General features: G+C 37.7%; 3 protein-coding genes across 4 annotated transcripts; 1 reads left to right on the forward strand and 2 right to left on the reverse strand.

Moving 5' to 3' along the window:
* Positions 1–104: 104 nt before the first annotated feature.
* Positions 105–3,328, reverse strand: LOC103445520 (poly(A)-specific ribonuclease PARN-like). Of its 2 annotated transcripts, none has more exons than XM_029109863.2 (8): positions 2,930–3,328; positions 2,687–2,817; positions 2,287–2,469; positions 2,091–2,203; positions 1,869–1,985; positions 1,673–1,787; positions 1,382–1,570; positions 105–672 (listed from the first exon to the last, which is right to left on the reverse strand). In XM_029109863.2, exons 1-8 carry the CDS (start codon positions 3,259–3,261, stop codon positions 152–154), a joined length of 1,701 nt encoding a protein of 566 aa, XP_028965696.2. In that variant the 5' UTR covers positions 3,262–3,328; the 3' UTR covers positions 105–151. The 2 variants fall into 2 exon arrangements, with proteins under 2 accessions (XP_028965696.2, XP_028965694.2); XM_029109861.2 differs by having other exon boundaries at positions 105–795.
* Positions 3,329–5,294: 1,966 nt separating this feature from the next.
* On the forward strand, positions 5,295–8,610 carry LOC114827660 (uncharacterized). The gene is made up of 2 exons (XM_029109864.2): positions 5,295–5,665; positions 6,161–8,610. The coding sequence occupies exon 2, from the start codon at positions 6,271–6,273 to the stop codon at positions 8,221–8,223; it is 1,953 nt and encodes a 650-aa protein (XP_028965697.2). The 5' UTR covers positions 5,295–5,665; positions 6,161–6,270; the 3' UTR covers positions 8,224–8,610.
* A 348-nt stretch (positions 8,611–8,958) lies between these two features.
* On the reverse strand, positions 8,959–14,089 carry LOC108174269 (CDT1-like protein a, chloroplastic). The gene is made up of 8 exons (XM_070806276.1): positions 13,956–14,089; positions 13,728–13,847; positions 13,382–13,619; positions 12,337–12,569; positions 12,068–12,176; positions 9,264–9,489; positions 9,080–9,176; positions 8,959–9,016 (listed from the first exon to the last, which is right to left on the reverse strand). The coding sequence occupies exons 1-8, from the start codon at positions 14,087–14,089 to the stop codon at positions 8,959–8,961; spliced, it is 1,215 nt and encodes a 404-aa protein (XP_070662377.1).
* Positions 14,090–15,518: the final 1,429 nt, after the last annotated feature.

Consider the following 15,518-nt stretch of genomic DNA (forward strand, 5'->3'; position numbering starts at 1 on the left):
AAGAAAAGGTTTTGTTCAGATAACCTCCAGAATCGAGGGCAATGCCTGATTGCTCTCCATGTTTGGGATAGCACGACAACAATTCTCGATTGTTCAACAACGAGTTTTGGAACAAAACTGATCTCATTTCTAACATATGGAGTTTCACATATTACAAGTCATCAAAATTAATCGTTGAGTCGCTAGACCAATAAATGTCTTTAGAATATGTAGATGAATTAGCTTCCATAAGGCAGTCCGAGTCTTCCAAGGCTTTGTCCATGGACTCTGCTAAATCTGCCTCCCACAAGCCTAACCTGCAGACTCTATTGTAAGTTTCATAATTCGATGCTCTTAGGCCCTCCGAAACAATCTCCCTTAAAGAATCACAAATCTCTTCACTACTGACGGCATCCAGAAAAGTTTGGGATAAAGCAGGTTGCCAGAAAACAACAATGGCACAGCTCTTATCCACTAACCGAACATCAAATTCTTCAGAGAAGACGGCATGTGACTTGTGCAACAAGCTCTTGAGCATCCCCGCAGTCATCCCATTTCTGAATCCCCATAAGAATACCAAATGATCACAGCTGACCTTTCTCATGTTCTTTGTCCAGACTCTGATATCCCCATTGGTTGATTCTTGGGGGTTGTCAGAACACGGATTGGAAATGTTTGTATACTCTTCGAGGGCTGGATCCAACAGTGCATTGTTAGATACCATAGCATTTTCGGAAATTTTCAGAATGGAGCAGAGCTTTGCAAAAAAGTAGCACATCTTCACAACACAAAGATTATGAATGTTGCCTTCATTTTCTGTAGATGACAACTCAAAAGAAGTTAGGTTTGCTCTGAAGTAAAGAGGGCATGATGGAAACCAATCTCACAAAAATGAGGTAAAAATATCTTCGAAACAGTGATTTGACACAAGAAATTCACAAGAGAACCAAGTAAACCCACAAGAGCAACAAACATGTGATTACTGCACTCCATCCGACTGTGTCTGTGTGTTATGTGAAAAGTAAACTATGTTTGGATGAAGAAATTTAAGATTACTAAGGAATTTTAAAATGATGGAAATTGAAATGAAGGGATTTTATTTTCTAGAATTTGTGAATTTTGTTGTTTGGTTAACTTAAAAGAACAATGGAATGGAAAACGAAATTTGTTAATTTTAAACTCCCAATCATAGAAATTGGGAAATGACACCTATTTACATGGAATTTAAACTTGGAAATTAGAGGCCCCAAATTCCAAGTTTTTTTTCCACGCGAAAATTCTAAATTTCTATGTTATAAGTCCAAACAAGGGAATTGGTGCATGTCAATTTATAAATTCTGACTTTTATCCAAATTCCAAGTTTATTTCCCTCATCCAAACATAGTGACGGTATTGACTATACCTTGAGGCGAAATTTCCATATCAATGGGTGTGAAGTAATGATTATTCAAGTATGAAATAGCTGCAGGAATATTCTTCATCAGATGGCTGACATCAAGTATGTGGGGGAAAACCGAGCGCAAGGAACCCACAAACTCATCTACATTAGTCGGCAGGGGAGAGAGAAACTCTGAATGAATAACTGTGAAATCTGCACAAAGCAAAATTAAACTATAAGTTGAGAAACTAGAAAAGAACAGAGGCCAAGTCAAGGGCATTAAAGCTCACATATATTTATTAAATAGAGATTCACCATTAAGGGAATTGTGGGAGACAACAGGTTTCTGTGAAGCAGAAATCAAATCGATCACCTCTCGAAATCCACGAACTCTCTTGTTCTGTTCCTCCTCGAGGTTTTGAAGCTCTCTCTGCAAGCACACATTCAAACCAAATGCTTTATAAAAAGCCTGATGATGCAAAACACCAAGACTTGAAAATCACGTCACTACCTCAAACAATTCCCTGTCCTCTTTAGAACTTGTCAAAACAACACGAACAGCCTGAGTTCCTCCGCCCCTTGCTGGGATTATTAAAGGAACAAGGTCATCAGAGAACTCCTTCAACATCTGTAACCAACGAAAAAAAACATTGAATGGGATAAAATTCTGATTAAATATACCGGCATGGTGGCACCAGAAAAAAGGATTAAAAAGAACAAACGATCAACATACCTCCAGTGCAAGCTGGACTTGACGTTCACTACAAACATCTAGATCCATGCAAGGTCTTGTTCCGCACATTTCACTTCGCATTACAATTTTTCTTAAGGAACTCAACAGAGCATCTGCAAAATGACAAGAGGAAACACATTTTAACACAAAATATAACAAAATCGAAATAGAATCTAGAACCCTTTTCTGTCCTTACCATCTTTCTTTGTGCTTTTGAATGCAGTTTTCCAATGCGTAACTCGCGATTTAATTCTTTCTACGAAAACTGTATCAGCAATGGTATGGGTCGAAGAAGTGTTCGTTACACAGCTGCTGGCGGCCGGATTCCCTATCCGAACTTTAGCCGCAGATTCCTGTGCTCTAGACAAGTACGAAATACCTGTCTCATTAGAAAAACACAAAATCTCAAAACAACATCAAAGTTACAGACTTGCAAAATCCCAAATTGTACAGTTTCCCCAATTCATCGAGACAAATTTCTTTCCGTAATTTCTTCTCTAGTTTTCGTAAAAATATTAACTTGGGTAAAATCATATTCCACAAAATTAGAACTGGGGAGTGAAATTAAACACCAAAACTTTACAGGGGAGGCTTACCATTATATATGCAGGCATTGAAATCAAAACCTTCTTCCGCCATGGAAGTCAAATGTGATGTTTGAGCTGAAAAGCTATAAGTTGGCATCCCCATCTTCAATTCATCCCTTGGGAACAATACAAAGTTGTATCTGCACCAATATCATCAAACCCACATCACCAAGTCACATTATTATACATATATATATATATGTATATGTAAATGTATATGTGTATGTATAGGTATAGTAAGAGTGTACGGACGGGTGAAGGGTGAGCTTAGAGGCTCTGAGAGTGAAAGGGCAGGCGGCGAACTGGAGAAGCTGGAACCGCTCGGCGGCGTACTTGGCTTTCCAATACGACGTGTCGACGGTGTCGAAGGGCTGGGGGCGGAGCCACGGCGCACGATGCGACCCCGTTTTCTGCAGCGAGACGGCCACGAAGTCGGAACTGGACAAGTGGTTCTTGAACTCCTCCAGGGACTCGGAATAATTGGACTTCGTCACTTCCTTCACGGCCCATTTCCTTGAGACATTGGTGGTGGTGGTGGTGGTGCTGAGAAAACGGCGCCGTATTTGTGGAGGCAGAGACGCCATGGTTTTCTTCTCTCCAGCGTCAACTCAGCCGCTACCCGTATCTGTACCGTACTTGTTTTTCAATTTTGAAAGTATTTTTAAAGGAAAGATGTTCTCTTCCTTTGTTACTCTGTTACTCGATTGATTATTTTTTTTTTTTTTTTTAATTTTTGATCTATGTCTTTAAGTATTAATAATATAATAAATTATTTCAATAATAAAATATTTTTTGTTTCTAAATATATTCATTTAATTTTAAAAATGTTACAATTAGTATATTTATATTTATGAATAAATTTTTTATCATATATTTTTAGTTTTAATTTGTACCCGTTTTTAATTTGTAATTCTTTTTTAACTTGTACCAATTTTATTTTCAGTTTTAATTTATACCCATGTATTAATTTCTTTTTGTGCTCATATTTTTTAAAGTTTATTTGTTTTTCTACCCATATATATATTTTTTGTACTTTTTATTTTGCTAAATGTACCCATGCTAATTATATGTACCCATTCATGTAAAACTTTTTAATCTTAAAATGTACTCATTCTTAAATATACCAATTTGTTTATGAAAATGTACCCTCTTTTTTTTTTTTATATAAAATCTATTCAATTTTTTTCTAATCCATTTTTGAACTTATATGGGTACATTCTTTTTTCTTTGATTTTAAAATGTATCCATGTCAAGTTTAATCGAAGAAATTTACTAATGTTATTAAGCCTAATATCTTTTTTTTTGGTGATTTTGAAGAATGTACCCATGTTTTGATACAATAAATTTTTTGGTTAATTTTAATAAATGTACCCATGTATATATATATACACACACAATAGTATATTTATATTTTAATATTTTTAATCCCACAAATTATGGTTTTTTTATTTAAAATCTCATTTATATAAATAACTAAAATTTCTAATTTTTAATTAAAAAAATATAGTAACGTGCATAGAAATAAATTATCACATTAATTTCAGGGACCTCGATCAAAAATTAAAAACCAACAATGTTTCAATCAAAGAATATTCATAACTAAGGGCCGCATCCAAAGTCTCCCATTTTTAAAATGATTGAAATTGATTAGACAGAATTTGTTTTTCAAAATTCAATTACGTTATTACTAAAGATTGGTTCTTCAATAATTTTAAAAGCACTTCCAAATGAGCTCTGAGTTCCGAGTTCTGCTCATACATTTAATTGTCAATACAATATCCATGGGTTTACCAAAAATAAAAAACAGACATTATCCATGGAGATATTACAAGTTGGGTGTCTCCACTCTAATCATAACTATAGAATACGGCTCTATTCTAAATAATAGGAATATCATTATATCGTAGTATTAAATGAAGAAGAATATCCTTATGCTATAGTGCTAAGTGGCTACCCTTTTGGCACAATATTCATGATGTTAGTGGAGAATTGACATTAAATTTGAAGTGACAGAAAATTCATATAAAATCATACTTTAAGAAGGTCCTTAGAGCATCTCCAATAAGTACAGACTCCCACCACCACCTTTATGGACTCATTTAGGAATTTTAGAGAAATATTCAAGTCTCTAAAAGAATATTATCTACAATGAAAACTCCTTATAGTACAGTAGCTAAATATAACGACTAAAATATTAAAAAAATATTTTTCATTTCATTGAAATATTGTTACCATTGATAAAAATAAAAAAATAACTATCTTTACCATAGACTTTTCAAGAATTTAAAAAAAAGGCAAATGAGAAGTTGCCCCACTTGGGTGGGTTCAAAACACAAGGAAAAAACACGTTCTCACTCAAAATTAATATAGAGTCCACAATTTGAGTCCCTATATGTAGTACTCATGTTTGAGAATTCTTTTGAGGTATCCGCCAAGTCCCTATGTATTAAGATACTTTGAGAACTTCAATTCTGATCCATTGAAAGTCATTTGTCCTTGTATTTAAGAACTATACGATTGTAGGGATTCTATTAAAGATTGTCATTGGAGATGCTCTGAGGCGTTAGGGCATGAGAATGTAGCCAGGCAAAAGCGTATACCATGGAGATGCTCGTCCCATTTGTTTCTTCAATCTTCATTTACCAGACTGAGCTTAAGACCTGTCGTTGGTTTCCTAATTAAGCCCAAACAAACCAGAGTATTTGGGCCCATTAAACGAGCGGTGGCCCAGGATTATCAGGTAACAAATAAACCAAAGTCAGGTGACACGTGGTCGTGGCAGATCGCGAGCCATCGTTTCCCCAATTGCAATCGATTAGGGCATTTTGAAGTTGGAAGCCTTATATATGTGAAACCACCAAAACCCCCAACGAGCCGAGCGAACGACTGCGTCTCCAACTATAAACTCCGGCGGACCTTCGATCGTCGATCAAGCAGTCATCGAGCTCCTCCGTCAAACCCTCATCGCCTCCATCTGCTCTCCTCGAGGTTTGAGACTTTTCTTCATAGCCGCCGTTTATCTTCTTTGCTGAATCTTTGTATTTTTTTTTATATTTTTGCATTGCTCGTTAGTAATTTTTTCTGCAATCCAATATGAAATGGAAATGTTTCCTTTTTTTTAAAAAAAGAAAAAATAATAATAATTTTGGTTGATAGAGTAATAAATGAGTGCATAATATAACAAATGAATGGTTTTATGGTGTTAACCGGGAAGTATTTTAATTTATGAAACTAATTTTGAGGGTTATGTGATTAAAGTTTGTTTCTTTGCTATTAATATTGTTAATTTTTTGAAAATATTGGGGTTTATGTGATTTGAGCTAGCGTTCTTGAATTATTATTATTTATTTTTATTTTTATAATGCAGGTGTGTTTGTGTTTTAATTATGTGTTCATTGCTCTATACATGTCAAATTCCTAGTTATTTTCATCTTTCCGTATCGGAGTTATTCGGGTTGATTTTTTCTTTGTTTGTTAGTGCAGTGTGGGGATTGTGCATTTATATTAAGAGGATTTTGAAGTGCACTGGAGCTTTTTCTTGGGGTACTAAATTTGTCGATTTATCTGGCTACTGTGGGTTTGATATAATCATCATGCCTTTCCAAAGCAAGTTTCGCCTTATTTCGTACTCCCAAGAGTTGGTAGATGGTCAACCGCTGTATGCTTCTTCAAACTGCCTTCCTGTCAAGGCTTTGAATCGTGAACCAGCCGGGCATTCTTTCCATGCTGTCGCTCTGAAGCTTCGTGGGTGTGTGGAGGAAAAGAAAGAAGTTGAAGATGAGAAGGTGGTTAATAACAAGGAGCAGACTTCTATACCATCATTTGATTCGTACAGCAGCAAAGGTAAGAAGAAATCTGGTGGCGAAGGCAAAGAACAAGATCACTATGCACTGTTAGGTTTGAGTCATTTAAGATACCTTGCAACTGAGGAGCAGATAAGAAAAAGCTATCGTGAGACTGCCCTGAAATACCACCCTGACAAACAGGCTTCTCTTCTTCTCAATGAGGAAACTGAAGCTGCAAAACAAACAAAGAAGGACGAGATAGAGGGTCACTTTAAGTCCATCCAAGAAGCGTATGAGGTGTTAATTGATCCTGTGAAGCGAAGGATCTATGACTCCACTGATGAGTTTGATGATGAGATCCCCACTGAATGTGCCCCACAGGACTTCTTCAGAGTGTTTGGTCCTGCTTTTATGAGGAATGGGCGGTGGTCAGTTAACCAACCAATCCTATTTTTAGGCGATGAGAATACTCCACTGAAGGAAGTAGACAATTTCTATGACTTCTGGTACACCTTCAAGAGTTGGAGAGAGTTCCCACATGCTGACGAGTTTGATCTTGAGCAAGCAGAGTCTCGTGACCATAAGAGATGGATGGAGAGGCAGAATGCAAAACTTTCAGAAAAGGCTAGGAAGGAGGAGTATGCACGAATTCGTACTCTTGTTGACAATGCATATAAAAGAGACCCGAGAATACAGAGAAGAAAGGAAGCAGAGAAAGCTGAGAAGCAGAGGAAAAAAGAGGCCAAATACATGGCCAAGAAATTACAGGAGGAGGAAGCAGCCAGGGCTGCAGAAGAGGAGAGGAGACGGAAAGAGGAGGATGCCAAACGAGCTGCAGAAACAGCTTTACAGCAGAAGAAGCTGAAGGAGAAAGAGAAGAAGCTCCTGCGGAAAGAGCGGGCTCGCCTTCGAACAGTTTCAGGGCCTGTTACTTCGAAGCGTTTGCTCAATCTTTCTGAGGATGATGTGGAAAGTCTCTGTTCGTCTGTTGGTACCGAGCAGCTTAGGAGTATATGTGAGAAGATGGAGGGCAAAGAGGGGCTGGAGAGAGCAGAAGTCCTTAGAGATGCATGTGGATATAAAGACGATTTGGTGGGTAAGAAAGAAGAAGAGAAGAAAGCAGAACAACAGAATGGTTCCGTGAAGTCCAATGGTACTGTTCAGTTAGCCAGCTATGAGAAGAAGGAAGAGAAGCCTTGGAGCAGAGAAGAAATTGAGCTTTTGAGAAAAGGAATGGTAAAATTTCCAAAAGGAACATCTCGGAGGTGGGAGGTTGTTTCAGATTATATTGGTACTGGAAGATCCGTTGAAGAAATTTTGAAGGCAACAAAAACGGTCCTCCTCCAGAAACCTGATTCTAGCAAAGCTTTTGATTCTTTTCTTGAAAAAAGGAAACCCTCACCATCTATCGCTTCTCCACTTACTACCAGAGTTGAAGTAGAAGGGGTACCGACTACTCAGGCCACTGAAACACCTGCCGTGAAGACAGATGAAGCGGGAGAGTCGGCAAGCGTAAGTGCAAAAGACCAAACTCCTACATATCCGATTGTTGAAAATGGATTGTTGTCAGGTTCCGAGCAAGATGTATGGTCTGCTGTACAAGAAAAAGCGCTGGTTCAGGCTCTGAAAACCTTTCCAAAGGAAGCCGCTCAGCGTTGGGAGCGAGTTGCTGCTGCTGTTCCGGGGAAGTCTGTGGTTCAATGCAAGAAGAAATTTGCGTTGCTGAAGGAAAGCTTTAGAAACAAGAAGAGTACCGCTTAAGTTGCTGCAGTTTCCTAATGTTGCCAAAGATTAGTAAGGTGCTTGAGAAGATCGTTCTGAGCATCTATCCTACATTTCTAATTCTTTCTAGGTAAAGATTCAGTCTCTGCCATATGGATTTTGCTGTTGAGCCATACAGGTCTTTAGCTACTTGCGACGAGGGGTTATATTTTGTATCGCTTTCCAGAGCATGTTTTTCGTTTTGCTATATCGGGGATTCACTGCACCGAGGGATCTGTGGAAGGTCTGCAGGTGCATGGAAATAGGAAGAGGATATTGATTAATGTTTAGATTAGTTTGATGTTTTTTTAGTAGGGATCCTGTTGAATCTCATTGGTAGAGGGAATGGATTCTATTTGACAGCCAAATTTTATACTTTACTCTTCACTCAAATTGTGTTAATTTCTCATGTGGCTATGGAGGTTATCTTCGTGATTAGGGACGCAGATTCGAACATAGGTGCAAATGATCATTGTACCAAAAATTTACCATGCGATAACATTACGTGATGTTGGACCGAACAATTACTTGTTAGAAAAAAGAAATGTATCCTAATTTCTATGGTCGAAGATAACGCATTCTCCAGTGAAGCATTTTCTATGCCGCCGAAAGAACACCAAAATTAGATGTGCTTTACATGAACAATTAATTAATGAGACAGGAAATCGTACACCATCCCTAAATCTTCATTTTACAGCAACCTTCAGAAATCCCAGCACTGTCCAGATTACTTTGCTAGTTTGCTGCTTCAAGCCGTGCCCGTATCGAATCTGGATTTGACATTTTGTTAATGCTGCAAGAACAGAGATCAAATGTCATCAAACAATTAGGTTCACCAGGACTAGATAAAACTCACTGGATCAAAAGCAAATCTCCTCCGGATTCCGACTTTTCTTCAGAAATCCATTCTGGAACCAGATCTAGCAGCAAGGTAAGCTGCTCTTCAACTTCATCTGTGAAGATAATAGAAACGGAGTTAGGTTCACCAGGAGCTTTCGTGAACCGTAATGGAAATGATTTACTTTTATACGATGGCGTACTTGTGTCGGTAAATTCAAAATTATTCCAAATTAGCTTGTGCACAAGCTCTTCTTTTGTGATGGCAGAATAGTTGAATGACTGAAATACGAAATGAATCATGTCGACGAGCATAGGTAGGCCGGAAATCCTCTGCTGATCCCTCTTTGCATGTGAGATGATTGGAATTTGCTCCTCCATTGCCATCCTCTCCTCATCTTTGAGTTGTAGAAAGATGAATGGATACTTCTAAAAAATGTTGTTCATATATTCAAGTCCAAATAGATGCAAGGAAATGCTGCATAAAGAACGCCTTAATGATTGATATTGCGATTGATTTTCAACAATGTAAAAGTTTCAACTTAAAATGGTTCCAAAAACTTTCATAACCTCGAGGGCAACTAAATACATCTATGTTGAACAAATACGATTCTTCTTCAAACTTAAACAAACAAAATACATATTGTAACAACCCGTCCCGGATTTTACAGAACGTCAAGGGCAATTTCGAGATTTCACTTTGGTTAGGGTGTTTATTTTAAATGGTTGCTTTTGGTCTTATTTGGTGTGCCTTGTGGGGCCCACCCTTACACCTTGGTCCTTCGACCCACTCCCTCTTTCCCTCTCCCTTTCCCCATGACTTCCCTCAGCTCCCTCTTTTCTCTACCTCTCTATTTTTCCCTGAGCTCACCCACACACACACAGGACCCAACAATCTTCACACACACTCTTTCTCTTTGACCTCCCTCATGACTCTCTCACACCTCTCGTCCTTCTTCTTCCTCTGCAAGTGCAGACACCGAGACCTGGGCATCTTGGGAGCCGGTGGGAAAACAGGGGAAATCCGACAAGTCTGATCACCTCTGACATGGGTAAGCCTTGGAAACACTCCAAAAACTTCTCCTTTTGTTCTCGTAGTTCATTTTTTTATTGTGTCTGTGTTATGGGCATCGAGGCATCGCAAAAACACCTCGAGAAGGCTTTCCTAGTTTTCCAGTGAGAACCCGAGACTTCTAGGCCATTTTTCGGCCAATTCCGACCACCACACAGCTCCAAATTGGTACGAACCTCTTCTTCTATTTCTAAGCTTCATTTCCATAGCTTGTACGTTGAAAATGGTGAAGAAATGAGCTCAACGGTGCTCTAGAAGCTCTACCCAGATTCCGGCCGACCCATATCCTAAAATCGGGTTCACCCGACCTGCAATCCAAAACCTAACCTAGCAAATTGGGTCCAACTCGGCACCTAGCCCAAACCTATAACCAGGCCCAACCCAACAACCCTTTAACCAGATTCGACCTAACCCGAGTCGGATACTCAATTCCATAATCAGCACGTGGGCGCGCGCGCCATCCACGGTGGTGCTGACAACTTTTCTAGCCAACTTTTCAACGACTCAACTCGGCGCGTGGCCCCCAAGGCCACTGCCCCATGACAGCGTGTGCGGCGGCGCGTGGGGTACCCGAGGTCCCCTCTTAGTTTTTTCGACGTCCGTTTTCCCAAATTCAGTCATTTTAGTAAAGTTTTATTAATTGGTCCCTTTATGTGCTTAAGTGCATTTTCTTGTGGTGTTTCCATCTTCTCTAGTTTGCACGACTCTTAGAAGACGGAGTATCTGTGAGTGGACCCTTTCTAAAATGCATGATTTTATTATTAGAAATGCATACATGAAAATCATGATTTTATGACTACATTTATGAATAAATTGGATTTACGCTTTATGAAATATCATGCTTTAGCAGATTTACATTCTCTGAAATAGTTATGACTACATACTTACGAACATGGTTTATGATGATGTTTTGAGCTAGAACACTCCTATGGTGTAGGATATGATGTTGGAGCTATTGAGCTCCGATGATATATATTTTGGAAAGATTATGTTCATGATTTTATGTGCTTACTTAGTGAATGATACTTATTTACTTATATATGGCTTCGGTCAGGTGATGAAGGGCCTTCGAGCCAATGATACCTATATATGGCTTTGGTCGGGTGATGAAGGGCCTTCGGGCGAATGATACTTATATATGGTTTCGGTCGGGCGATGTAGTGCCTTTGAACGATTATGAAACCACTTCTAAGCACACTTTATATGATATATGAAAGGTTTTATGGCATACTAGGGTTTTCAGAAAACCTATTACTTATTATGCTATATGAGTTTTCTAAACTGGGGGTTAGTACATTTGAAGAATAACTGCTTTAGTATTATTTAACTTGGTCCACTCATGTTTTGTTTTATGCCCCCTCAAGACTTAGAATCGAGGTGTACAATCCCGGCGTCAAGGCATTCCCGTATCAGTATCTTCGAGTCTTCTCGGTGTAAGACCCTTCCCTTTGTTCGACATTTTTATAATATTCCTTCTACAATATTCTGGATTAGTTGTATGCTCTGAACATGTTCCACAATTGCATATTCAAAGTTTAATTTACGAGTTTAATTTATGTTCGTTCGTTCTTTATAGTTCTCATGCATGTTAATTTGGTTTCGTCACCTTCGGGTATCGGCCAGCATGTGCCTACCTTGGTGTTTGAGAAATTTCAGGGTTGAGCATGTCACATATGGTTGTATCCAAAGGTGCCATACGACCTTCTTTCTGTTGAATACCGTGGAACGTGGAAAAAGGGTTGAACAAAAACAATGTTGTGGGTTGAATGAACTTAGTAATATTACAGTACACCACTTAAGCTAAAGTCAATTTCAGAAAGCTTTCACATAATAAGTAGACAAAATGTTGTCATAAGTAAATAAAATTTTGTGCAGGTGGTTAAAGTAAGCTCCAGCAACTTTTATAGAACTATAGACATATGAGACATGATATACCAATTCCAGAAGAGTATCAAAAAAGCCATTATCAATTGATGCATTGTCCATATCAAGTACTTCATCGTCAACCTTTTTCTTATTCACAGGAGTGTCAAATTTCAGTGACCTAAAGCGTGGAGGACAACCAACCAATTTTTCTAGAGAACTAGTATAATCGTCATCTGGGCTTATATAACAGCACATTGGTGGGTGCAATACTGGTTTGGCTAACATCAATTTGGCAGAAGTTGAAGTAACCTTTGGTAGAGTGTATTGAATACTAGCACCTTTTATGTGCAAATTTTCTATGGGGCCTATCTCTTTCGATGAAGCTGAAGCAAGTTTGAACGCTAGCACTTTTCATGGGCAAACCATTTTGATTTTCTATAGGGTTGAGTTCTTTCATTGGTGTTGCAGACACTTGGCCAGACGATGAAGCAGCAGTATCAACTTCATCAGGGGAGCAAACTATATTGGGAATTGACTCTGAAGCTGAAAAATTTCGAGCTTGGAAATATGGCTGAGAAAAGTGCTTTGAAAAGATCAAGGAAGATGATATGTTATTGCTAGTTGTTATTCTACTAGCGTTTCAAAAGATGACGCAGCAATACTAGATTCCTCAATCGAGCAAATTATATTGGGATTTGACTCTGGAACTAAAACATTTCGACCGTGGAAGGCTGGTAGAGAAAAGTGTCTTCGAAAAAATTAAGGAAGATGAGTTGTTATTGCTGGTAGCTGCTATTAATGCTTCACATGATGTCTCAGTGGGCAGTGACGGGTCAGGAATTCCGCTTATGTTTGAATTCAAATCTTCCTTTGATTGTTCAGAGGGAGTTAAAATGTGTTTCATCTGCAGTCGCATCACCTTGAAGAGAGATTTTAAATGCTTTTGGTTGCTCAACTGTGTGTACACCAATCAATGCCTCGGGAGATGATGATAAGGAACACTTAATCGTATCTTGATGCATATGTTGCTCTGCACAATTGAATGGTTGGGGTAGAGTTTCTTCTAGAATTTCATAACCTTGAAAGCATAAAACCCATTTTCAGACTGCATGTTATTTGAAAATTAGTTCAAGAAAAACAATGTTGTACCAATAAAACATATCTTGAATTGCTAAGTAGCTTGTTAGAAAAGAGTGTAACAAGGAATAAGCTCAAACTTTTGAAAACAGTTAAACAAACGAAAATCTCAGAGATTGCTCGAAATATCCAATGTAAAAATGGATTCCATTAACCTCAAATCTTACTAGAAGATTCAATAATATAGAATACTTAAGAAATTAAACCATGTTAGTTGTGTACCACTGAAAATGAGTAGATCTATACCTCAGGTTGAGATTTTGAAATCTCTCTAAGCTGATGGCGAAAGGCTCTCCTTAAATGCATATGCCCACCACCTTCATATTTTGACTTGTTGTCATTCTCTACTGCATCAACATTCATGGTGACACGAAGATCCGACTTCATATTATTGGTTATCCTATCCTTAACAAGCACTTTTGTAATCTCAATAACCTTAGGTAAAACAAACTTCAGTTGAGCCAAGTGACTAATTGTAAACCTCCTAAAAAACCAGATGAAGAAATAAAATCAATAACTTTTTATGCCTAATTGATTTCTTCAGCAACCAACCAAACCAAATAATAGATTAAAAAGAAACCTTTCTCAAGACCTATCAGTTAAACACTCGATTTTTGGGCGAAGATTGGTAAAACTTGGCATCAAACCTCTCAACTGCAACAATCGAATCGTAGCATCCAAGCAATTGAAAAACTCATTCAAAATCTCATACCTACAACAACAACGAAAAAAACACACACACAAAAATAAAAAATCAATCAAAATCCACCAAAAATGTTAGGAACAAAATACGAAAACATAATAAAGAACCAAAATTCACGAAACCTTACTTTTCCAACAGCCTTTCAGAGGCTCCAACATGGGTCTCAATCGGGTTTTCCTCGGACCAAGAATCGATCTTTCATCTCGAAGATTGGATCTGAACCGCTGGTTGCTTTGGGGGTCTACTCCCATAAGAACTTATGACGGAACTGTTTTGGCTTCTCAGGGGTTTTGGAGCTTATTGAGTCAATTTCTGCAACTCGGAGCTTTGGGTTTAAATGGGGTTTCTCCAATTTGAAGGTTAGAGAGAAACTGGGTTAAGCAATCATTTGAGTTTCTAAGCAACTCATTGCGAAGAGAGAGAAAGAGCTTTGGAATTTGGAGTCAATAAAAAAGTTGCCGATTTTAAGGGTGAGAGAAAGAGAGCAGTGGCTAAATGGCCAGTTGGGGGCTTTTGGGTATTTTAATAGGGTTCTCTGGTGGAGGGAAAATTTTCCCGTTGCCTCCCACGAAATAGATTCGTTGGGCAAATGTGTTATCTTCCATATCAAGAGAGCACTGTTATTTGGGATAGTGCTAGAGACACCAAAATTTTAAACTAAATTTTGCAAAATAAATGACGTGGATGTTGAGCGTAAGTGGCCATTTACCATAGTGGTGGAAAACCCTTGCATGACGATGTGGGTTCAAACCCTGTCAATGGCTAATAAAATATCTACTCTAACAAATTCTATCATTTGACAAAAAAAAAATGACGTGGATGTTCATGATTGGATTATGATTAAGTGTTGATAAGTGTGCTTGCTTCTTATTAATAACATATCATTTGGTTTGCACACCAAATTTTGTTAAGAATTACATGTTATTGGGTAAAAACCTTCCTCCGTCTCCCTTCTTTTTATTTTTCCAAGTCCATGGAGTATCCAATTTTCTTTCTCAATTCTGTCTCTTAATTAAATGCTTAATTCTAGCTGCCTTTTGTGTTAAGAACATAGATGTAAAATGCCACAAGAACGCGTAATGACAATTTTCATCAAAACGACTACTACAAATTTCTTGGGTGGGATATGAGAATGCTCAAACCCTACAAGTGATAAAAGCAAAAACGAAAGAAAATAAAATGCATCTATTTGGCTTTTTGTTTCTTTTATATGATTTGGAGGGCACATTGGTCTTTTAAGCGAGTTTTTAGCTTTTGTTATAAATTTTTTATAAAAACTGACAATTATAAAATTAAAGGTCAAATTTTGAATGTAAACAATAAATTCTTTAGCCAAGGACTATATTTTTATTATTTTTGGAAGCGTGATTAATGTTGAGGTTTGATGATATTTTACTGTAGATTTGGAGTCCACTTGATTAGTGTCATTAGTAGCAAAATATTGTTCATTAATGACCAAATTCATATTTGTACTTCTACTAGTTTACCCAACCTTGTTAATGTTTCATGTGAGACCATGAATGGTGATTTATATGCGAGGACTATTAAGATGACGGTTTTGTTCTTAAATTTCACGTTTCGTAAATGGATAAACTTTCATGTTAATCTAAGTATAATTTCGGATTATTTCAAAAAAAAAAAAATTCGTTTTTTCTTTCATTTTGTATAAAATATCTTCTT

Source organism: Malus domestica, chromosome 10, assembly GCF_042453785.1.
Source record: "Malus domestica chromosome 10, GDT2T_hap1".
Classification (NCBI taxonomy): Eukaryota; Viridiplantae; Streptophyta; class Magnoliopsida; order Rosales; family Rosaceae; genus Malus; species Malus domestica.

What these genes read in the sequence shown, in the direction of transcription:
- LOC103445520 (XM_029109861.2), bottom strand. Translation starts at nt 3,261, where the DNA reads ATGGCGTCTCTGCCTCCACAAATACGGCGCCGTTTTCTCAGCACCACC. An exon ending in CAAAAGCACAAAGAAAGATG is followed by an intron (nt 2,204 to 2,286) that starts GTAAGGACAGAA and finishes GTCATTTTGCAG; the next exon opens with ATGCTCTGTTGAGTTCCTTA. An exon ending in AGGACAGGGAATTGTTTGAG is followed by an intron (nt 1,788 to 1,868) that starts GTAGTGACGTGA and finishes GTGTGCTTGCAG; the next exon opens with AGAGAGCTTCAAAACCTCGA.
- LOC114827660 (XM_029109864.2), top strand. Translation starts at nt 6,271, where the DNA reads ATGCCTTTCCAAAGCAAGTTTCGCCTTATTTCGTACTCCCAAGAGTTG.
- LOC108174269 (XM_070806276.1), bottom strand. Translation starts at nt 14,089, where the DNA reads ATGGGAGTAGACCCCCAAAGCAACCAGCGGTTCAGATCCAATCTTCGA. An exon ending in TTTCAAAATCTCAACCTGAG is followed by an intron (nt 12,570 to 13,381) that starts GTATAGATCTAC and finishes CACTTTTCTCAG; the next exon opens with CCATATTTCCAAGCTCGAAA. An exon ending in GGAGATTTGCTTTTGATCCA is followed by an intron (nt 9,017 to 9,079) that starts GTGAGTTTTATC and finishes CTGTTCTTGCAG; the next exon opens with CATTAACAAAATGTCAAATC.